Source organism: Zosterops lateralis (assembly GCF_965231275.1).
Source record: "Zosterops lateralis genome assembly, chromosome: 4".
NCBI classification, from domain to species: Eukaryota; Metazoa; Chordata; class Aves; order Passeriformes; family Zosteropidae; genus Zosterops; species Zosterops lateralis.
Window position 1 is genome coordinate 6,429,370 of NC_139765.1, and position 23,866 is coordinate 6,453,235.

Sequence of the window (23,866 nt, forward strand, 5' to 3'; positions counted from 1 at the left end):
TGTTACATGTCTATGAAATCAGGCTGAATAACATGTTTAAAAAAGCTTCACACATGGAAAGAAGTCATGCACTTGCTTGCTCAACAAAGATCATCTTTGAATTTATTAAGGCAAAGCAGACAAAATTCTCAATCATCTACTGAAAGTAGAGATGTCATTCATTACACTGATTACACTGATTAAACCCTGCATAGCCAGCCAGAGCCTTCTCAGGCTTTTGTTCCCTTACACAATTTGTTACACTCCTCGAGTAAAAAGTTACCTGTCTGAAGTCACTGCTTGAAGTGCACTTATTAAAAATAACAGTAAAAATGCACTGTAATTTGTCCCAAGTGAGTCACCCCCCACCATGACTGAACAGACCAGCAGTGATGAAGCTGAAGAACAGCACACCCATAAATCAGAAGACCTGAGGGCAAGGAATGCAATCCCTTCAGGGTTTCATTATTATTGCTTTAAAAATAAGGCAGTTCTGCCTCAGGGGAGGATTGGGTAAAGTAAAATGTCAGCAAAGGACTTTCACCTCTTGTTCCACATGCAGGAACTCCAGAAGCAGTGCAGAGCCCAGCTATGGAAGTGCTTTCTCAGGTCAGAAGGGACCTGTAGGACAAGGCTGCTGTGGGACATGGGGAAGAGCCCGAGCTGGACAGGAAGGAGGGACAGGCCTGTGGGGCCAGGAGAGCTTTGCAGATGTGGAAGCAAAGCCAGAGCTTGGGCAGTTCCAGAGTGGCATTTCTATGACAGAAGAGGAGGCATGAGTTCAGTTTTGGTCTGAAATATGATCTTTCCCATCATTAGGGATTTCTGGAATACACTGCAAGACAATGCATTAGCTGTGGGATGCTGCAGGAATCCAGAGGCACCAGAGCTCCCTCAAGGCCCGTGGCTCACAGCGTGCCTGACTTGCAGCACTGAAGTTTATCCCATCACATGGGCTGGGGCAGAGCTGTGTTCATTCCCTGAGCCTCTCTCCATGGCAGAGAGACCTCCTGGTCTTCACCTCTCTGAAGTGTGGCTTTAACCCTGGTTTAAACCCCACTCTGCCAGCATGCAGGGACTCTGGAGTGAGATGGTAGTAAGGCCTGACTATCCAAAAGCTCAGGGAGGCACAAAGACCCAGTCCAACACACTCTTCAGAGATGGTACTGTTCAGCTGAAATCCAGGCTTTTCCCTTTTTTCTGAAAGATTTAAAAGTGCTGAGGGAGCACCTATGTCAGAATAGTCATTATTCCTGGCTGGTTCTTGTCTGGTTTCATTCACCCAGTACTCTGCTGTGCTCTATTGAAAGGAAAAATTTAACATTTTATGAGAGGGAGTTTAAAAATGGAAAGACATCCTGAATGCAGACAGATCTGTGACTCCTGTCTGAATGGGCTGGAAGCTTGATATGAATTCAGTTCATGCCTGTATTGGCTCTGGCCCCACACCTTCCTATTAGCTTTATTTAAAAGCTCCCTTTGAATTAGCTGAGCAGTTTACTTCACATGTAGGCCAAGTAACACACTGGGCCAAAGAAGGACTGAAATCCAGGCTCTGTAACTGCACTGTGTATAATCAGGGTCAGAGAGAACCTCCAGGAAAACATTCCAGAGCAGCAGTGCCTTTGGGATGTTCCAGAAAGCTGTTCCTTATCAGCAAGTTTGCTTCTTTCCTTGTGGAATCATCTAAGACACAACCTCCAGAAATGCAACAGCTCTCTTTTTTTTTAAGGAAATTATTCTCAGATCCTTTAACCCCGACTACCTCCCCAGGTTCCTTCACAGCACCCCTGCACTCCCTGCAGGGACCCAGACTTTGTGGAAAGCTCCTGGCTCTTCCAGCTGCAGCTGGAGGAAAGCCCTATGCCATGGAATGCACAGCTGCTGCCTTCCTGATCAGTCGCTCCGTCATCGGGGACTTTGGTCTCATCATGTCACGTTCATGCAGGAGACACCTGGGAAAGGAGGAGGAGGAGGGTGAGGAGCAGGGGATAAACTTGGACCTTTCTGCCAAACAGGCTGTGCTGAGGCAAGTCCAGGTGGCAGAGCACACCTCTGACTTCCCAGAAAAGCAGATGTCAGCAGTGGCACTGACTGGAGCTGCAGCAGGTCACAGAAGTTTAGCAGTGCACAACACACATGGCCAACAGGCCATATTTGAACACAGAACCATTTGAAAATCAACTACCCCTGAACATACACAGATCATCCATCCAGGCTTCAAGAGTCCACTCTGGGAATTGGAAGCTATTGTACTTTTTATCCTGGTTAAATGTGGCTACATGTAACACAAATGCTTTCACATAATTTTAGCCTTAAATTATTTATTTCTTCTTACTTTTTGAGTATATTCATTACCTCTTACTTTTAGCAACAATGCTATTTCCACAAATATTTATCAGGGGAAATACTCACCTTGCAAGGTTTCGTTTGGCCTTTGATTTAGAATTTAAAGCAGCATGAATCAATAACAGGCTGAAAACATCTCTCTGAAAAAAAAAAAAAATCAGCAACATACAAACAAATAAGTAATTTATAATGTATTGCTGTTTACAATGTCTTGGTTACCAAACTATTAAATTCACAGGAAGGAAAGATATCAACATTAAAAATTAATAGCTAACCCTGCTAGTAAGCATTTGCAAACAGGATTCAGTCACAAGGACAGTTCAGCTTTTCACTGAAGCTGAAGTGCTGTTGATGAGGTAAGTGCTTAATGGCAGCTACTGAAGGGGGATGAAGTCACATCAAAAAGTCTTTTCTGCATCTCCTTTACCTGAGCATCACTGCCTCCCACTTGGACTAGTTCATAACGGATTGGGTACAGCAGGTCCACAGCTTTGTCACAATTCCCATTTTCAAACTCTACAAAAGCCTGGCACAGTGGCAGCCCCAAACTAGGAGCCAGGGAAAGCTGGTGGTCTTCACAAGGTGCTCTGTAGAATGAAAAAGTGGTTAACTTCCATAAACCAAAGCATAAATAGCCATATTTCAATGCCAGTCTGCCACTGCCTGCAAACAGGATTTTGCTGGTTTTTTTTGTTTTTTGTTTTTTTTTTTTTTTTTTTTTTCCTGTACAAAGCCTGATGTTTCAGGCACTTGACTCAGGTCATATCTTTTGGTGTGGTTATGTTACTGTCACCCTTTTGTTACTCATCCAGCAATCAGTTTTTATCCTCCTGAATATACCCACAAAAGGCACAAGCCCAACCCTCTCCTAGCTCTGCAATAAACACTTTGGGAAAGGACAGTAAGGAAACTGCAGTTTCCCTTCTGCTGACCCCACCAGGACACCCTACTGCTAATCCTTTGTCTACCAGTCCTTGCACACAGCTCCCAGTCATGACCTTGCAAGCCAAGCCAGCTCCTCCTCAAGTCCTGCTCCTTTCACTGGGCCAGCCTTCATTTTCCAGCAGGCAACACTGCCCTACGTGTTTATCACTCCTTAAACAAACTGTGGCATCCTAGAAAGATAAAAGTGCACAACACACGTTCATTTGAAGCAGCTCGAGACAGCCGGTGGTGAAAATGATGGAACAATTCCTCATTGACACGTTGTGTCCAGCAGTTCCATGGAAAGGAGCTTGTGACTCCAACCACCAGAGAGCGCCATGGGACACCCGACAAATTCCCAGCAACTTTCCATGGCTGGAAAAAAATGGCTGAAAAATCCCGGTGCAACGCTAGCTGGGATTGATGCTCGTGCCCGGGTTGTGTCACTGCTTTCTTAACACACACAAAACGCCTCGGGGGCAGCATTTATATATAACATGTTTGTGATAGACACGAATTAATCCATTAATATAGCCCCTTCAGCTCACAGCCTGCTTTCTCAAATAATGAAATTAAGCTTTATGCTATTTCAAACTACAGCTGAAAATGTACAAATGTATTATTAAGGCTGTAAGTAGGTGAAAGGAAGCACTGGGTGAACGAATAAGTAACATATATGAACACATGTTCATTAAAGCCTCTGTGATGGGCATTTCTCTGTACTTTATAGATACTGACATACTTATATAAATAATAGAATAAATAACAAAAGATATTTGCCGTTTTCTCCTTTAGTTAAATGAGACATACTTAGGTTTGCTTTGAAAGTTTTGTTTTGTTAAGTATTCTTAAAAATTACATTATTCCTCAAACTATATACAGTCAGGAACAAATAATTTCAATAGTGAAAATTTCTTTATAAAAGCAAAGGAAGCAACAGATGCTTAAAGAGAGGGAAAAAAGGATGTAGTAGGGGGAAGAAATTGAATTTAGCATCTATAATCAACCCCTTCAAAAAAAGCCCCAAGGCAATTTCCAGTCATTGAATACCTAAGGGAACAGAAAACTGTTATTGTTTGAATGTAGTACTTAAATATTCAACTTTTTCAAATAACTTAATTTGAAAGCAAAATATTCTAGATTATTACTTTAGTAGTACTTGAAACCTAATTTCCTGCAGATGGGCTTAACAACACATCAAAGAGTGGCCATTAGAATATCACTGCCAGCTCATGTTCTGTTATTAACCTTTTAAATCAGAGCCGAAAAGATCCACCACAGACAGCTGACATATCTTGTAGAATATTCTTATTAATATACTTTACTCCTTGTCTGTATCACAGCTCAGGGTGACCCCACTAAAAGAAAACAGACAGCAACTGCTCAGGTGGTGTCCATGCCCTCAAACACAAAAGATTTCTGGTCAACAAGAGGAAAACCCCTCTAGACATTAACTCAAAAAATAAATATTGATATGGGTCTCCTAACTGGATGTTTCCCTGCTCAAACCAACGTGTCCCAGTGACATGCTGAGGCAGGGAGGAGTGTGTTGGAGCTTCAGCAAGCCAGAGACATCATTGCCCTGAAGCTCATTGGGCTATTCACTGAACCCAGTGCAGGAATTCCTTTGCTCACCTGGCAAGCTCCTGCAGAGTTGTCAAAAGCTCCTCAGTAGTTTTGTGGTCTTTGGCTCCAAGGAAAGACATCAAGAAGTGCACATCATTGAACAGAAGAATGTGATCCTTGCTGTGCTTCTTCGTGACCCCAAGCAGATCATTCCACCTGTCCCCAAGCTTTACACCTAAGAGTAAAAACTACTCCTGTCAATAACATTGCCACATGCAAAAGTATGACTTTGCAATGTACTTCAGTCACTCAGCATAAAAAGCATTCCTATTGAACTCAAGGGAACATTTCCTGATGTGGCAAAATTTATGCAGCAATAATGCTGAGCTGCAGCCTGCCTTATCTGGGCCAAGAGTTTCTTGACTGTCAGGAGCTCAAAGGCATTATTTTAGTCTGCATTGTGTGAGCTTCTGGCTTTATTATGAGATTGCTCACAATGTCTTGGAGGTGCTGCTCACCACCTGTAAGAATCCCAAGACACAGTGAGAAGATGGATTTAATAAAACCCCCAATACATCATTAGTGTTTTAGCAGAACAGGGTGAATTACTGTCTGCCCACCATGTCCCCTGCCATGAACCCCAGTGTATAACCACTGACTTAAAAAGGGGGAATGCCACTGGGTTAGGAGAGTACAAAAAGCCAGAAGCTCTTAAGCCCATACTAACTATTTCAATCAGGATCAAAACAGAGGAAAAAGGGTCTAACTGGAAATTTACATCCAGAAATGTGGGATTTTAGAGGCTCATGGACTTGATTGCTCAGCCTCAGACCTCCAGGGACAATAGAAGTGAATTTGTCAGAGAAGAAAGTATGTGACCTATGCTGGAGCTGACTGCTATGCCACACTGGAATGGAAAATGGAAGCTCTTGGGAAGAATAAAGCTTATGGACATTATTAGGAACTTTACACTGATGCTCTTCTCAAGTTTCTTTTGAAAAAATGATCAAGCTTGCTGTGTAATTACACTGAAATACTTCTCCAACATGAACAGCAGGGGAAGGGAAAAAGAAAATTACAGTGGCCAGAGATTATCCTACCTTCCAAATGAAGCCTGTACAGCATTGAACTGTTATCAACCACATCCAGGATGTTTCCATTTGCCAGGCATGGGGGAGCAATCTGTAATCACAAGTATATCCAGGCTGGCCAAATGATGTGCTACTAGAAACTTCCTTAGATTATCAAACTTATTTTAACAGTACTAAATTAATTTTATCCTCCTGTTAATTCAAAATTACTTGTTTTGTAATAGTCCTAATTGCATCTTTCTTGAGTACAGGAGTTTGCAATGACAGAAACTTACATGGCTTTACACGTGTTGTTTTTCTCAGTAAATACGGAGAGCCACTATGGGATTTTATTTTTTCCAAAATTGTGCCATAAATATTACTTCACTTGATCAATATATATATATAGCAATTTGCCCAGCAGCTTTCTTAGTGCTTGAAGTATTTTTACAATCCATACTAAGATGTGCTATGTTATATCATTTGATACTGCTTATTTACAAAGGTTGTTTTGAAATCCAGACAGTTGACTTCGTACCTAACATGCAAAACCAGTTATTTGTAAAGGTGACTTGACTTTATAGCAAAATTAATTTACATCCTTTAAAAGGTACAAGAAACATGGACAGAATGGAAATCAGCACCACTGTAGCTCTTTCAAGCACTCAAACTATGTAACACTCAAGTCCTTGGGGCATTTTCCCCAGAACTGCTGAGAAGTTGTTTCCCTAAAAGTCTGTAATAACAGATATAAGAAGTATTTATACCAGATCACACACTGTGATAGGTTTCAATCTCACACAGAAGGAAGAAAGCATACATCATGATCTTGCATCAACTCAGTAAAGAAAAAAAGGCCTCTACTCACATGCTTGTCATAAATTGTCAAAGCAGCTTCATATTCCCCCTGGGAAGGCAAAGGAGGACTGTGTGGTTAATGTGCAGACACAGAAACCAGCAGTGACTGGCAGCAACCAGAGACAAGCACATCAACAGACCTCAGACCAGCTCTCCAGGACTGCCTGATCAAAACAAACCAAGCCAAAGAAACCTCGAGGTATTCAGAGCACAAAAACCTGAGTTTAACAGGCAAAATGATCAGTATGTTGAGGTTTCATCTAAGGATAAGTACCAATACTGGCACAAGTTAAGCAAGAAAAACAAATATGAGGTATTTGCCTCTCATTCTAATGTTTCTTTCAGGGATTTTTTTGCAAGAATCAGTGCATCCCATGGTGTATGCAAAGAGAGGGGAAACAACCAGTTTTAAGAGTGCTGAATTGGTAAGAATTTTGTTAATTTTTGTCTCAGAATTAGAGATCTAAGTATCAAATAATGGTGCTAAATACAATTAATGAAACTACTGATCTTCAAACATGCAATAATCTCACAGCAGTATTTCAACATTCTTAGAAAGATACTGAAACTTTTGACCAATGCAATTAAAATTCTCAAAATAGCAGTAATAAAGGACTATGCCACTTCGTAAATGTAGCATTCTGCTGTTTTATAAAAACATCCCTTTAAAGAGCTGATCCCCCCTTCCCCCCTAGTAAATGTTAGTTTACAAATTAAATGTTAGTTTATAGTTCTGCCTTTTAAAGAGCTTTAGATAACCTATCTGGACCATAAAGCACATGCATGAAAATATCTCATACCTTTTCAATGTAGTATAAAGCCCAGTGCCAGTAATTATGGCAAGCAAGCATATCACTGCTCTGGAGAAAAAAAAAAATTTAAAAAATAACTTTCCTTTTGCAGTTCAAGTCAAGTGCAGTTTGTTTTTGTGAAAGCATTAAAAATAGACAAAGATACTTCCATAACCCTTTGGGGAAAATTAAAATACCAGAGAGGTTCCCCCCTCTCCTTCTACTCTCTCCCAGTTCTGTAGTTAAACTTTATGGTGTCACAAGTGGAAAAATCACCTTTATTGTCATACTGACAACTGTAACAACCACTTTCAGGAAGCACAAAGGTAAATGCTCCAAATAAATGTCAGGGCCTTCCAGTGCTAAGATAAACATTCTGGTAATCTTTGCTTGTTTAATATTAAATCACAAAACAAACCTGAGCAACAGAAGCAGTTATGTGCTTGGCATGAACACTGAAAATATCAACCTGAATATCCTACTGCCATTCCAAATGTCATATAAACAAGATCATGGAATTACCTGACTAAATAAAGCAAAACCTTTTCCCTGCTGCTAAATTTGAGTTCTGAAAGAGATTAAACTGCTAGAGAGAAGTGGGTTTGCATTTGATTTTATATGGATGAAGAGTATGAATCACAGAGACATGCAACTATTTTAAGAAGGAAGAGTTAAAAAAAAAAATCAATCCAAAATCACTGACTGGTTTAAAGGTATCACCCAAACTGTCAATCCCCTACATCATTATTTCATTAAAACTAACATGTTAAAAGACAAAATGCTTTCTGGGAAGTGACAGGTGTGAACTTCAAGCAGGAGTTTTCTGTCTGCACTTCCAAGCCCAGTATCTGAATGCTTAATTTAAAAAATAAAACAAGCACAAAAACAGCCTTTCTATCTCTCTGTGCAGTCCTGCTCCTTGGGTGAGGTGGAATAGTCAGCTCAGATGACTCTAAAACAGACTCTTGTGGGTTCTAGCAAAGGCAAACCCCACTTCCCTCAGCTCTGAATGTAACAGACTTTAACACTGGGTAAATGCTGTCAAACACAAAATGAAACTTAATTTACAGCAAAGGACCATGTGACAGACTAATTAACCTGTTCAATACTCTGAAAGATGGTATCAAGCACGTTGGATATATAAGGTAACTGATACACTAGAAAGTAATTAGTACACTAGAAAATATAAAATAGCATGATTTATCTTTTCTTTACAATTGTTCTTAAAATCCCTTCTCCATCCAGAAAGCAAACAAGTATTTTAGTCTCTTGAAACAGTTGATTTGATTGTGTCATTTTCCACCTCATCTTGGGTTACATGAGGAGATTTAGTCAAGTCCTTCAACTGACTGTCAGTGCTTACCTCAGCCTAAGTAAGAAGCTTGTGAAATAATCAGTGGTCACTTTACTTTTATAACCACACAAAGATCAGAAATAGGAACAGTCATGTCCCTCAAAATGTTCCACTTCTTCCTGCCTCTTGCTTAAAAAGCTGCTGCACCTCAAGGGAGGATTCCCTCTAACATGCAAACTCTGCATTGACTGTAACAGGTCTGCAGATAGGAAGGAATTGCAGGCAGAGGACTCAAGAACTTGGCTGCAGGAATTAAAGAAAACCTAAAAGGAGCTTTTTCAGAGATGTCACAAAAATGTTTACCTTCCAGTTCTTTTCTGTTTCCTTCATGAATTTTAAGCCTTTCTCCACCTCTGCTTTCATTTCATTTACATGAGCTATAGTATGGACAGACCATGCATCTGTCTGATTTATAGCCAAAGCCTGTGAGTGAAAAACAGGAAAACATGATGAGCCTTACAAACTTGCAGATACAGACATATATCACTGCTTATCTAGAAACAAGAGACTACTTTTTACTTGCTGCACGTTAAGTGCATCCTTGTACCACTCCAACTAACCACAGCCCAGAAGTCTGATTTGGACAGAAAAGGAAGAGAATGTCTCCTGGCTGACTTCACTTCCCAGCTTCTGCTGCAGGGAGATGAACAGAAAACACTTTAAAATGCAGGCTTTGATATGCCATGATATAGTGCCTTGAAGACAACTATTTCTTTTCCAAAAAAATGGCCAGCTCTGAATATTCAGCCAATTCCTCCTCCATGGCCCAACAACTCCCACAAGGCTTTTGACATTTTGCAAAGTTAGTCATAAACCTAGTAAAGGTTTAAGTTTTAGGGTTTGGTCTCTATTGTAACTTCCAGCAATTTGATGTAACAGAAGTTTTGTCAAGAACTCAGACAATTAGAGATTGTGTCTGAGACTCCTGGATCACAGGGATAATCCTGAGGACTGGAGAAAGCCAACTGTCTTCACAGAAACAGGCTGGCTAATACTGATCCCCAGGAACATTGTTACAGTTGTTCAATAATCCAGGAACAAGCATTTAGGGGAAAAAAAGGGAGCAGGAAGCCAAACATGACTGACTGTCAAGAGCAGACTGCATCAAAACAATCCAACATTCTTTAATAGGAGGAAACAGCCAATTATCCATGTGGAAGCAGCAGATGGGCTGGTATATGGATTTTATAGGGCTGTCCTGACCCATCTGACAGGGCATGCTCATAATCAAGTGACGGGAATACACTCCAGTGAAACTGTCTTGATGGGGCAGAGATGTGAAAAGTCATCAACAAGTCTCACAAAACTCTGTGAGCATTTCCACGTTGAGCTTTATCTCTTTGCTACTTTGACTAACAACTGGCAGAAACCATCACCCTGTCTGAGGATTCTCAAGCCTTTTAGCACCAAGAGCAGGCAGTTTACCTCACGGGCAACCTTCTCAGCACGGTCAAAGAGGTTTGTTTCCACAAGTCCAAAAGAGTAGTAGCCCTTCACGTAGCTAACGAAAGGGGAAAAAGAGCACATCATCCATTTATAACTAGGTTTAATCCAGGACTGAAAAAACATACTAGAAAGAGCATTAAAGTCAAAAAAGTCCTTGTAGTGCAACAACAAGGGTTCAAGCTCTCAGGATACAGAACTACTGAGCTAATTCTCAGAGAAGTGAGTGACTCTGAGATACCAGCATGTCAAACAATGACAAGATGCACATCAGAATGGACATTTCCATCTCTGGATGAGATGGAATCACCAGCTACACAGAACCAGCTCTGATCTCCATAACAGTTGCAAGATGCAGAATTAAAAGGCTGGAAGTGGGACACTGCTGCCACCAAAGCTATCTGAGCATCTCAAAGGCAATCTTTTACATTTTCCCCAGTGCCCACAAAACCACAGGAGGGTGCTTTTACATGAAGTGGCTCTTTAAAACTGGTTGTAAATCATCCCCATTAAGCCATAAAGGCCCGACATTAAGGAAAATTAGGGATGTTATGTGCACCTTATTTACTTAATGGATCAAGATGAATAGTGTTTTTTTTGGAAGAAATGAAGAAATTTTGCCACTGCTCTGGGTGAGGACATGACTTTACCCTGTGTGTTACACACCATGTGTTATATTTGACAGCAGAGAGACACAGCTCACTTAAGAAAAATCCCTCAACAACAGTGTCAAGAGGGAGACACATTCTATCTGTGGTCAAGTCTGAGGAACTTCTACACTCTTGACTTTTGTCCACATGTCTGTTTCCAAAAGACCCTGAACTTGTAAATCTGAACTTAAAAACCACGTAGTCCATGCACACCAGGTAAAGAGCAATTTCCACCTGAAGCATGACCCACCTGCTCAGTGGAACATCCTGTGTCCAGAAAGGATAAACACGGGCCACAGAATCTCTCATCTGACGTTGATAGCCCAGGTAGAAATAAGTGTCATGGGAAAACTTGAGGGCCAGCAGGTCAGTGGGGTGGCTCTGCAGAATCTGCTCCCATAGATCACAAGCCTTTGGAAGTTGGCTAGAAATAAATAATTATTTCCATTGCTGAAAGAAGGAACACATGCCTGCCCCTAGTGTTAGTCCTGAACTCAAACTAGGCTGAAAAACAGAAAACTCAGCACATTCAGCACGAACTCTTATTCTTTTTCTTGAACAAATTCCTTAGTCTTTTCTAAGCTAATAATGGGATTATCTTCATTTGGCACCTTCTGAAAAATCTTATGAAAGAAATTGCGTTGGGTTACATTAAATTACTGTAACACACAAGGAAAATGAAACAAGCTTAAACCATAAATCTAAAAATTTTCCTACAGGGCTGAATAGTTCCTACAGGGACCCACCATAATTAATGCAACTTTGTATGTACAAAGTCACCTTTTCCCTCTCCTTTTTTTGGGGACCAAACCCAGCGGGAGGACTTCAGTAGCTTCCTCATTTCTTTTGCTGAGATGTGAGGCAAATCCATGCTCATCCATTTGTTTGGCGAACAAATAATGAAAGTGAATCATTAGCCCATATGCTCTGCAGTTCATATAGATTTATCATATGGAATGAAGCAGTGAGTCTCTACAGCATGTGTGACATTCTTCTCTCCCTGTTTTACAGGGGAATAGGTTTTGACATAGGGAGACAAGGGAGAGAAGTCTGTAACTTTCCTTCTGTGCATCTGAGTCAGGACCCTACTGTAGCCAAATACTTCATTTCTTAGTTCTAAACAAAACAGATGGACCTGTAGTAGATTTAAAACATGGAGTGCTTAATGCTAGGAAGTGGTGTCAATAGAGCACTTTACCTCCTACAGTGCTGCTCCTTAGCTAAACACAGCACTTCGGGTGGAGAGAGAAATTCAGGGACACTCAGTGACATCTCACCCCCATCCTTTGCTAGATGTCAGCTAATCTCACACACCACTACTGCCAACCTTCCCTTCTGCCTGCAGCAGACAAAGACACCCGTCCCAGTCCCTCAGCAGGCTGCCAGAGGACTCACCCCCTGGCAAACAGGTCCAGCGCCGACACGTGCAGCCTCTCCCGCTCTGTCAGGGCCTGGGACTGGGACAGGGCCACCGTGGCTCTGACGGCGCTCGCCAGCTCCTTGTCCAGCCTCACGGTCCTTCCCGTGCCAATCAGCTCCAAGCCATTGGCAATGACGTGTCCCATTGCTGCAGGGAACACCACAGCACCAGCTCAGTCCACAGCACAGCCTTCAGCTCCATAAAATACCAGAGGAGCTGAGCATTTTCAGTGAAACTGATTTGTGGACACAGGGGTCCAGGTAATCTCCCTGAGCCTAAAGTTCTCAGAAGGTTTTCATGACAGCTACTCAAATATTATGTGAAATAAAATTAAAAAAACACCACAGGAAAGCATTCTGCTTGCTCTAGATTTTGAGGAAGCTTCACAGAATTCTATAAATTATCACCTTGCCCTTGCATAAACAAAGTCAGTTAAATACCAGGACAACAGGCATTAACCCAGCACTTTCCATGCTCAGAATCAAAGGTCATACTCACTAAAGTCTGGATCTGCTGCTTTTAGCTTGGAGAGACATCCATCAATACCTCCAAGGCTCTCATCATTGGTCCAAGTTGCATACTGTAAGAGAGGCAGAGCAAGAGAGGGTTGAGAATCCTCTGTGATACTGGACTTCTTTTTGTTCTCAGACACTTAAAATTCAAAGCAAGGCAAATGACTAAAAGACAAATGTTGCATTCAGGTAGGTTTAATGTAGTAGAAAAAAACCTGGGGTTTAATATTGTTCTGTCACCAGCAGAACCAACCACCCTGGATTTCTATGAGGTTTTGTCAGCTGGCTGATTTGCTGGTATCAAGTGGAATTTCACCACAGCTGCAGCATCTGGCACAGCCCTCTGCTAAAAGGGTTTCCTGCTGCCAGCTAAAGGCTGAACTCCTGTGGTGGCCTGATTTTGAGGCTCTCCCAGCTGACAAGAAATTTAAATATCAGCTACAATTTACAGTGTTTCATGCAGGAATCCCTCCAAATCCCATTTTCTTGCAGTTTTCAGTCATACCTGTGTCAGCACAGCATCGAAGAGTTTACAGGCCTCATTGCTGGTGGTGGACAGGACAAGTCCAGCATCCTGCCAGGCCTGCACAACAAACAAACAAACACAAACGTGCTCCTTTTACACCCTCATCCTCCAGGACACACTGACAGATGTTCAAACTGATGCTGTTCTGATCTTTTCCTCTCCTATAATCTATAAACCTGTAATCTTCTATAAACAATAATGTTCTTTTGAATCAACTTGCAGACCAAACAGCCCGGCAGAGCAAATCCACTCAGTCTCAGGAGTTACCCAGCTGAAAATTTGGATCACAGATTTAACAAAAACAAGAACGTGGGAAATGGATAAAGCTAAAAAGAAAACCAGAATTGGGCTGCCATAATTTTTAGTAACATAACATGACTGAGGCACAACATCTCCTGGCTGGCTGCTGGCAAAGGAGCAGAGTTCATTTGAGAAGCTGCCCCAGTCACTCCAGCACCATTTTAATGCAGTACACAGAACATAAAGAAAAGATATATATTATAAAAACAGACCTGGGGCGAGCTAATTCAGACTTCTCCTAGTGGGGGCTTAGTCCTTTCTGATGCTGCAAGAATTCAACTCTTCTCATTTTACATTTTAAAGCATTTTTCTAGCTATAATAATCTGTCAAAATTTTTAAGTAACCAGGCAAAGATAACTTTGTTGTTAATATATCCTGAATCTTTCCTCCCACTGTGGTTGGATTAAAGGCTCACATTCCAACAGCTAAAGCAATTGAGTCTTCAAATGACATGCCTGAAAGACTAGACCTGAACCTAAAATGACACATTTACTTTACAATTGGTACTGAAATTGGCCAGAATAAACTTTCTAGCACAATTTGGTGCACTAGAAAGCAGGAATTTGTTATCTGCACAGGACACACCCTCCCTGTCCTGTGGGTGTGGTGAGACTTTGCAACAAGGTCTATACCCATCATAATCATACATTTTCATTAATACTTATGTAATTGCTTCTTATCTAATACACAGAACTAATTCCTGGAATGAATTTGCATGCATTTGCCTCCTCCTGGAAGTTATTTTATGGCCATGGAGAGTCACAAAAAGGGGTCTCTGGTGGTCCTGTTCACTGAATGCTTCAGTATTAAAGGCCAACTTTCCTTAAACTTTTTCTTTGGGCATTTGCTGTTGTCTCTGTGTTACATAACTTGTAAAAAAAACCCCACTCTAGCTCTTCTTATCTGCTTCTCCACTGGTTCCAGCCATGTTTATAATCCTGTGTGCATATCTTTAAGCCCCTTTATCTTTTTTTTTGCCAGTTATTCTTTAAGCTCTATTCAGCAACATCGGGGGAGCTGAAAATTTTTATTCTCTATGTCATTTATCATCCAGAAAAAGAATAAAGAGAAAAGTCAAGTGGGTAGCAAGGTTAGGCTTGCTACTTACAGGCTATCTATCTTCCATGGTGCCTTGCCCTTTCCCCTTCTCTAAGATTACAGTTCAGTCATGAGATCTAGTGACTGTTTATTTGTATTTTTTTTCTCTTAGCTGGCTCTGAGAATTGTGCTCTCTGTGGGCTGCAGTCGGCACCTCTTGAATTCCTTGTGTGACAGATCCCCAGAGCTCTGTCAATCACACACCTGCCACACGCAACTTCCAAGACTTTGTTTTAACCTGCCACTGCCCTAATTAAACCAAAACACAACCATAAAAGGAGTTTATCAGAAAGAGAGCACGCACATGACTTAATCAGCAAGCAGCTCCTGTAGGGTGCACCCTTTGACCCGAGGCTGGTTTAGAGTTAATCGAAGGCCTGACCCACGGAAAGGGCAGGTGGGAACAAGACCCAGAGATGCTCAGACATGGGTCTGCTTCCCCAGCAGAAGGAATGGGTGCAGCGACCCTTCCCCCCTTCCAGATCCCAACAGCCCCTCATCCTGCCCTCCCCTCACAGCCCCCCAGCGGCGCCCTCGCCCTGCAGACCCTCAGCCCTGCTCTCCCCTCACAGCCCCTCAGCCCTGCCCTCACCTCGCAGCCCCTCAGCCCTGCCCTCCCCTCACAGCCCCCCAGCGGTGCCCTCACCTCGCAGCCCCTCATCCTGCCGTCCCCCCGGCAGCGCTGCCCTCTCTCACCTTGCAGCCCCACAGCCCTGCCGTCCCCTCACCCCCCCCTCAGCCCTGCCCTCCCTCACTTCGTAGCCTCTCAAGCCCTGCTATCCCCCCGCAGCCCCCAGCCCCGCCGTCTCTCTGTCGGTCCCCTTGGCGGGGCAGCGCAGCGCAGTCTCACCCTGCAGTCCCTGAGCGCAGCCATGCCCGGCTCGGCTCCGGTCGCGGCTCCCAGGCGGGCGGGGGGCGGGGGCGGGGGCGGGGCCGCGCCGGGCGCGAGCGGCGGGCGGTGGGTGCCGGGCACGCGCGCCGCCCCTCAGGGAGGGCCGCGGGAATTCGGCGGCGATTATTGATTGGTTGATTGATTGCCCCCAATCTCCAATTTTTGTTCCTGCTTCCGGACCGACCTCCAGGCGGCGGCGTCCGGAGTTAAATACTGTTCTCACTAGCTGCCCTCCGCAGGGCGCTGCGGTGCCCTCGGGCTGCTGTCCCACCCGTTGGGCCTCCCCAACGAGCGTCCCCCGTCCCGTCCCCTGTGGGCGCCATGGCCGCGCTCCTCCTCCTCCTCCTCCTGCTCGCCTGCTGCCGCCGCGGCTCCCCGGGGCGCCTCCAGCCGTCCCCGCTGCGGGTCAGCTGCCCGGGCCCTCACGGGCAGGTCTTCCAGCGGCGGGACAGCGAGCACAGGGTGTCGTGCCTGTGGAACAGCACCGTGAGCCTGCATTACCGGCCCGCCCCGGGAGCAGGGCCCGAGGGGGAGGAGGAGCGGTCACCATCACCGCCGTGCTGCCTCTGGTACCTGAACTCGGCCCCCGTGAGGAATATTTCAGGCTGGTCAGGCCGGGTGGTGCTGCAGGCAGGACAAGCTCCATCAGCCGGGGTCTCCAGCCTTGTGACAGTGCAGTGCTCATCCTCCTCCTGCGCTGCCCCCGAGTGCTTCCACCGCAATGTCAGCGTGGAGCTCTGGGGGCAGGACGTGCGGCTGTTCGTGCTGTGGCCGCAGACACACATCACCCACGTGTGGCGGCCGCTGGAGCTGGGCTGGTGTGCGCGCCTCAGCAGCGCCGGCTGGCAGTACCGCTTCAGCAGCCCCGGAGCTGTCCCCTCCACCCTCCTCCTTGCCAGCAGCGAGCACCGGGATGCGCCATCACCTGCTGCCTACCCGACAGCTGAGCTGCAGCAGACCTGTGCCAGCTACTACAGCTACCGCCTGACCGTGCGCTACAGGCGCCCCGGGACCCACCTGGCTTTGCTCCGTATTGAGCAGATGCCTGACATCAGCCTCAGCCTCCTTATCAAGGTGGAGCCTGACTTGGTGCATGTCCTCAGCGTCAGCTCCAAGCTCCTTAGTGTTCCTCAGCAGCCCCTCAGCTTGTCCTGGTGGCTCCAGCCCCTTAGCCCGAGTACACTTGCCTACAGGCTGGTGGACACGCGGGCTGTGGGAGGTTGGCACTGCTCCTACAGTTCATTTAGGCTGTCGAGCAACTTCTGTGCCGTTTCTACACCTCAGAGCCTGGATGAGATAGTGGTGGCCAGCATGTACTTCCATGTTCATGGGAAGAGATTTGAGGAATTGGCCGGGGAACTGCACCTGCACAATGGTACCCTGAACTTAACTGCTGGCAAAGAAGCTCCCATCCATGTCAACCTTTGTCCAGAGAAGACCAACAGCAGCACTTACATTTTCAGGTACAACCAGGGAACATTTCACACATCTAAAGACAACAACAGCATTTTTTCCACAGATCACTCTAACACACGCACTGTATTCTACCAATACAAGGAGCTCTCCTACTTACTCACCATAGAGTTTCTGGCCTTACAGTGGTACAAGCTCAAAATGTACCTTTATATGAACCAGAAGAGGGTTTTAATTAGGCCACTGGCAGAAAGGGACCTTGACGTCCACGTTTTCAGCAGCGGCCGTCCTTCTTTTCTGCAGAACTTTAGTTATTTAGTGTGGTTTATCCCCGCACAGCTTCCGATGCTACAGTGCGAGTGGACCTTCCATCTACAGCTTTTTGGCACCAAAAAAGACCACGTTGTGCAGAGTAGCACGTACACGTACCACGACCACGTAAAAAATGCCGCGCGTTTTGTCCGTCGCTCTGCTCTTCCCTTTGATGCAGAGAAATACACAGGGTTTGTGGCAAAAGTGAACTGCACCAGCAATGCACCTACGCCAGCTCTTTTAAGCATCAGGGTCAACAACTATACTGCAAAAACCATAGAAACACCGGTGGTTTGTGAGAAAAAGGAATGCAAGATATTGAGGTGTTGGATTCAGAGACCTGATTACAAAGACATAGTCTTGTACAAGAAAAAGGCATCACAATTTTTCCTCTTTGTCAAGTTGGAGGTAGACTGCCACATTGGCATATCTATCAATCCTTTATGGCACGTCTATCCTGCTAAGGACACAAAAACTGAGCCGGACTGGTCAAAGCCAGTAAACACTTCTGGAATGTTTGGCGTAAAAATGATACATTTAACTGTTCCCAGTAATTATTTAGATTACGGGCTGTATCTGTTTTATTTCAATGTTGAGGTAATTCCAATTAGGACCTCAATAGTCCTCCAGGCCTATGATACGATTTATGTTGAGATTGAGAGAGCTGATCTGTTGGCAAATATTTCAGGAGGCTCGGTCCGCAGAGTGCGTTTTGCTGAGAGCTGGACTCTTGATGGCTCTAAATCCTCTGATCCTGATTCACAGGAAGGACCAATGAAATTTACTTGGTATTGCACTAAAGATTTGGCAGACTATAAAACCATGAAATTCAAAGTGAAAAGCAAATGCCATCCATTCCAGAAGGATTTGAGATGGATAACACCCTCAGGTCCCATTCAAAAAATACCAGCAGAATCCCTCGCAGGAAACACCTTATACTACTTTCGCCTGATGATTGAAAAGGGCAGAAGGAAGGCTTATGCTGATCAAGTTGTAGAGGTCTATCCTGGCCCTCCACTCTCTGTCCTTATGAGATGCCTTGAAAACTGTGGTGCCAGCTTAATTCCAACAGAGAGATTTTCCCTATCTGGAAAATGCTCAAACTGTAAACCAAGCAACAGGCCACAATATTACTGGACCCTTCTTTCAGACGCCGCTAAAGAAGTTCATTTTGATTGGGATTCCAAAACATCAACGGGGAGGACTGGGGCTTACCTGTCTATACATGCCATGGCTTTCACAAACCCTGTGTATCGATACTATATACTTCACTTAACTGTAACTACCTGGGATGGTAGAAGCACATACTTCAGAACAGCCTTTTCAGTGAACACTCCACCTCGGGGCGGCACGTGTAACATCAGCCCCCGCTACGGTGTAGCCTTTCTGACAAAATTTGTTGTTAGCTGTAGAGGATTTTCTGACAACGATTTACCTCTGACGTATAAAGTGATAGTACCCACCGAAGCTACCACAGTGAGTTCTGTGGTGGAAAACACATTTGGCACAATTCTGTACTTTGGTTCTCAGCCTACAACTCCTCCGTCTTTTCTCCCAGTCGGAGAGCGCTCTCGCAAATACGGTTTGACGCTTTACGTCCAAGTCCACGATTCTCTCGAGGCGTTTACCCAGGTGAATTTACGTGTCCGTGTAAGGAAGCCCCTTAAAACTCAACCCCTTTCGGATGTGTTTCGTGAACTGCTGGCTTCAGCAAGGCGTTTAAGCGCGTCTGCTAAGCAGACTGGGGATCGTCTTAGAGCTGGTTATTTGGCTTATCTTGCAGCCTCACTCTTAAACACTGTTAAAGAGACACCAGCTGTCCAGCTCCCTCAGGCTCCGCTTCGGGAAACTGTGGTTAAAATAGCCTTGAATATTTCAGTAAATAACATCATGGAAGTCAACCAAGTAGCGGCTGTTCTTTCTGAAGTCACGGAGGCAGTTGAGAGAATGAATTTTAGGTCACAAGACCTTGCCATTGGGAAACTGACACAAGTAACAGAAGTTCTGAAGAAACAGAGAAGTCAGCTCGAATGGTCTGAGGATGCAGAAATTCAGTCCAGTGGAATACTAAGATGCTTGTCCAATGTCCTGAGAGCTGATCTTCTGAGTCTCAAGAATGTCAGTGCAGATGGAGTTAAACATATTTTCTCCATCATGGAAGTTGTAACAGATGTAGTTTTCTGGGGAAAAGTCCCTGAAGAAGTAGAAACTCTAATAGAAACAGGACACTGGAATATCACTCTGAAGAAAAATGAAGCCTGGAACATTTCAAATCATTTTTCAACAGACACCTGCCACAATTGCTTTTATCCAAGAATGAAAACAGGAAATGGTTCAGGAGTGACCCCGAATACTGTGTTTTCCACTGCCATTTTTGAATTTGATGAGAGCCCCTTCCCTTGGTTAGGTTACACATCAGATATCGCATCAATGGTCATGGGGTTTAGAATGGCAGAGACTAAGCCTAATAGGGATCTAGTTCCGGCCACGCCTGAAAGGGCAGACATTTTTCTTGTCAGGAAAGGTGGATTTACAACTTTTAATTTAGTAATGGGACCCGATAAAACAGAAACTTACACAACTGGAGGGTTTAGTTTTGAGATCAATAAAACTACCCCGACCATATACTTCGAGATTGTGACAAAATTAAAAGCTACTTTCAAAGTGCTGATATTTACAGATACCAATCTCACTGACACTCAGCCCATAGCCTCGTTCGCTGCTTCTCATAACAAGCCAACAGTTGCAATTGGAAATGGGACCGTTGACGACTGTAGGATTACAGGTCCCTATATAGTCTGTCTCCCATACACCCTGCTGTCAACCATAGTGCAGGAAAGCGGTGCAGACACTCAGAACATCTCCATTGTTTTGGAAACACGCTATATCTTGAGGTACCCAAACCAGAAACTGGTGGGCATATACGTCTTTAATGACTACTGCCTATTTATGGATGGAGTTGGGAGTCAGTGGAACAAAGACACGTGCGTGGTCGGCCCCTTGACCAACTGGCAGAAGGTACACTGTATCTGTGTGTCCGTGCGGAAACGCAGGAGTCTGGCAGCCCTTCCTGCACCCAGCATCAAGTTCCTGGCAGCCAAAGTGGTAGTTCTTCCCAACACGGTAGATCTGGGGAGAAACCTGATAGTAGACTTACCTAAAAACCCACTGACCCTCATAACAGTGCTGGCTATTTTTGCCGTCTACTTGCTTTTGTGCTGCTGGGCTATAAGAAAAGACAGGGTTGAGAAGGAGATCAAGTACATTATCGTTCTGCCAGACAACGAGGCTTCTGATAAAGGGATATTTTTGGTCACTTTGTACACAGGCAGTCGCTGTAATGCAGGGACCAAAGGAGAGGTCTTTCTGCAGCTCATCGGCCAGCGTGGCAGGAGTAAATTCCGTTGTTTATGGCACCAGCCTTCTCCAGCTTTCCAACGGGGAAGCATTGATTGCTTTCTGATAACTACTACGAAAAACTTGGGAGATATTCATTCCTTCAGGATCAGGCTCAGCAATGAGAGCAAACCTCCAACCTGGTTCTTAAGCAGAGCTGAAGTTGAGGACATGTCCACCAGGAAGGTCTGGTTCTTTCTGTGCAGAAAATGGCTTTACCTTAACACAGACAAACCCTCACGAAACTGGAAATTTTCTGTTGCAGACCCCCAGACACCTGTACCCAAATTTGACTATTTTCTTATTAATTTTAATAGGAGACTGACAGAGTATCATCTATGGCTCTCGGTTTTTGCTCCTGTTGTCACTGGGGGTTTCACCAGGTTCCAAAGGTTGTCTACGTTTTTAGCAGTAATATTATTCACCTTGCTTGTTAACATTATGTTCTTTAATGCTGAAAAAGATCTTGAAACTCCAGCGTACCTGAGGTATTTGAGATCAATAACAGTAGGAATTGAATGTGCTTTGCTTACCCTCCCTGTGGAAATATTAATAATCGCCTTATTTAAGTATTCCCAGAGGGATCCTCCTCCTGTTGTGACTAAGATGTACCCAAAGGTAGATTCTAAGTACTGGAATAGTTGCGTAATATCTGAAAAAGAGGCAAACGTAATCGACATAGAGGAACCGACTGTGGATAAAAAGCCCCAGAAGTCAAAGTCCAATATTGCAGAAGGGGGCGTCTTTTCCAAATTTAGGAGACTGAGCACTACCATCAGGCAGCTTCGCAAGATCCCAGACAATGAGCCCTTGCTGTGCTGGTGGTGTATCTCTGTGGCCTGGGGACTGGTTCTGAGCATAACTGTGCTCTCATCCTTCTTCATTGTGCTCTATGGCTTGTCCTATGGCTACCAGACCTCCCGAGAGTGGCTCATAGCATCTGGAACCTCCTTCCTTGAGAACGTGTTTTTCCATTCAATTCTGAAATCCTTACTTTTCTCAGCTCTGAGCACAATTCGTCCAAAATACCTGGATGACATCAGATGGGTAACTCAGGAAAAGCGTGTGGAGCTTGACTCAGGTGAAAAAAGTGGGAAACGTACCTGAAACTTGCTGATGTCAGAGGCACCAAGCAATATCAGCCTTTGGAAGCTGACAAAAACAAACATTCAGCTTCTTTGCCTGAGAAGAGCAAAAATTAAAATAAATGCACTTATTTCTATGAAAGCTTTCGTCCATCGCCTTTTTATCACTGCTATTAAATCCTGCATATTCCACAACAGTTTCCACTAAAGCCAGTCCCTGAGTAGAAGCTGCTTTAAAAAAACTTCTCCCACCCAAATTTTGTGGCCAAGCATGACATTGTATCTCGTGGTGAATTATTTAAAAAACTATGGATATTGATCTAATACCAATATCCAACTATGACGGACAAAGACTCTCTAACAGTTTAAAGTTAGAAAGTGTATGTTTATTACGACGCCAGGCAGCATGCAGGATCGCTCCCAAATATACACCACAATTCACAGATGATCACAGGGTCTTTTATGTCCAGGAGTATTGAATACCCAAAACACAAATGCATATTCATAACTCTGGTACATCCCATTCCCCGCTTTGTATGGTAATTAGCCCAAAAAGCCATTAAGCATGGGGAGTTTGTTCTTTGAAATGGGTCGGTGGTCTTTTTTATAGGGTGGGGTCCAAAAATGATGAAGCAAGATGGGTCTTCCTCTATTTGAGCTTTTAACCTTTAGTGTTATGTGGCTGAATCCTGTTTTTCCAGGACTGTTTGATTTATGATTGTATTGTATTCATGAGGTCTATTGATTATTCAGGATGCAAAAGCCTAGTTTGACAGCTTCCATGATTTATCAGTTCCTTCCACGATTTATCAGTTCCTTCCACAATTTATCAGTTCCTTCCATGATTTATCAGTTCCTTCAGTCTGGCTTCTGTTAACAAAAAGGGAAGTTTAGCTACTTTACCTCAGCACTATCTACTTTAACTAAAGTCTTTAACTCTTCTAAATCAATGCTTCAGTGGCAGTATCAACCCCTGTGCCCAGCTGGCAGAGGTGATGCCCAAGGTGATGCTCCGTGCTCAGCATGGCTCTCACTTCTGCCTGAGCAAAAAATACCCTGAAGGCATTTCGGCGTGTCCACCCCGAGAACTGGGAAGGCGTGTGTGTCCATCCCGAGGGCTGGGGACACTCTGGGGACACCAGTGACCGAGCAGGGAACGAGGGCGAGCAGGGCGCGTTCATGGGGACACAGCGCCCCCTGCCGGCCGCCCGCCGCCCCTGCCCCGTGCCGGAGCCCGGAATTGGCGCGTGGGGAACGGGAACGGGGAAAAGGGGAAAAGGGAACGGGGAAAGGGAAAAGGGAATGGGAACGGGGAAAGGGAAAAGGGAACGGGGAAAAGGGAAAAGGGAACGGGGAACGGGGAAAGGAAATGGGGAAAAGGGAACGGGGAACGGGGAAAAGGGAAAGGGGAAAGGGAAAAGGGAACGGGGGAAAGGGGAGAAGGAAAAGGGAATGGGGAACGGGAACGGGAAAGGGAACCGAAAACGAGGAAAAGGGAACGCGGAAAGGGAGCCGGGAATGGGGAAAGGGAACGGGGAACGAGTAAAGGGAATGGGAACGGGGACAGGGAACCGGGAACGGGGAAAAGGGGACGCGGAAAGGTAGCCGGGAACGAGAACTGGGAAAGGAAACCGGGAATGGGAACGGGGAAAGGGAAGTGGGAAAGGGGCAGCCCCGGGAACTGTGGAGAGTGCGCGCCGAGGGGAGCCGGAGCCGGCGGGAATGGGGAGGGAAACAGGAGCTCGGGAGCAACGGGAAATGCGGGATAGAGGGCGGAGGGACACACGGGAATCGGGGAGGAGAGGAGGGGACCCAGGAGCGGGGGACCAAAGGAGCTGGGAGATCCCTTTGGGGTGGAAACGGGGACCCAGGGAGAGCCTGGGGGAGCCGGGAACTGCGGGGCAAAGGGGAGCCGGGCAGAGAACCG

General features: G+C 44.8%; 2 protein-coding genes across 2 annotated transcripts; one reads left to right on the forward strand and one right to left on the reverse strand.

Annotated features, from left to right (window-relative positions):
- Nucleotides 1-306: 306 nt before the first annotated feature.
- On the reverse strand, nucleotides 307-15,751 carry TTC38 (tetratricopeptide repeat domain 38). Its single transcript, XM_083858817.1, has 14 exons — nucleotides 15,692-15,751; nucleotides 13,422-13,499; nucleotides 12,903-12,984; nucleotides 12,380-12,551; nucleotides 11,235-11,408; nucleotides 10,317-10,392; nucleotides 9,195-9,314; nucleotides 7,547-7,606; nucleotides 6,757-6,795; nucleotides 5,919-6,000; nucleotides 4,888-5,053; nucleotides 2,756-2,915; nucleotides 2,395-2,468; nucleotides 307-1,934 (listed from the first exon to the last, which is right to left on the reverse strand). The coding sequence occupies exons 1-14, from the start codon at nucleotides 15,713-15,715 to the stop codon at nucleotides 1,841-1,843; spliced, it is 1,401 nt and encodes a 466-aa protein (XP_083714943.1). The 5' UTR covers nucleotides 15,716-15,751; the 3' UTR covers nucleotides 307-1,840.
- A 303-nt stretch (nucleotides 15,752-16,054) lies between these two features.
- PKDREJ (polycystin family receptor for egg jelly) lies at nucleotides 16,055-22,078 on the forward strand (the record flags this gene model as incomplete). The annotated part of the gene is made up of 1 exon (XM_083860312.1): nucleotides 16,055-22,078. The coding sequence occupies one exon, from the start codon at nucleotides 16,055-16,057 to the stop codon at nucleotides 21,959-21,961; it is 5,907 nt and encodes a 1,968-aa protein (XP_083716438.1). The 3' UTR covers nucleotides 21,962-22,078.
- Nucleotides 22,079-23,866: the final 1,788 nt, after the last annotated feature.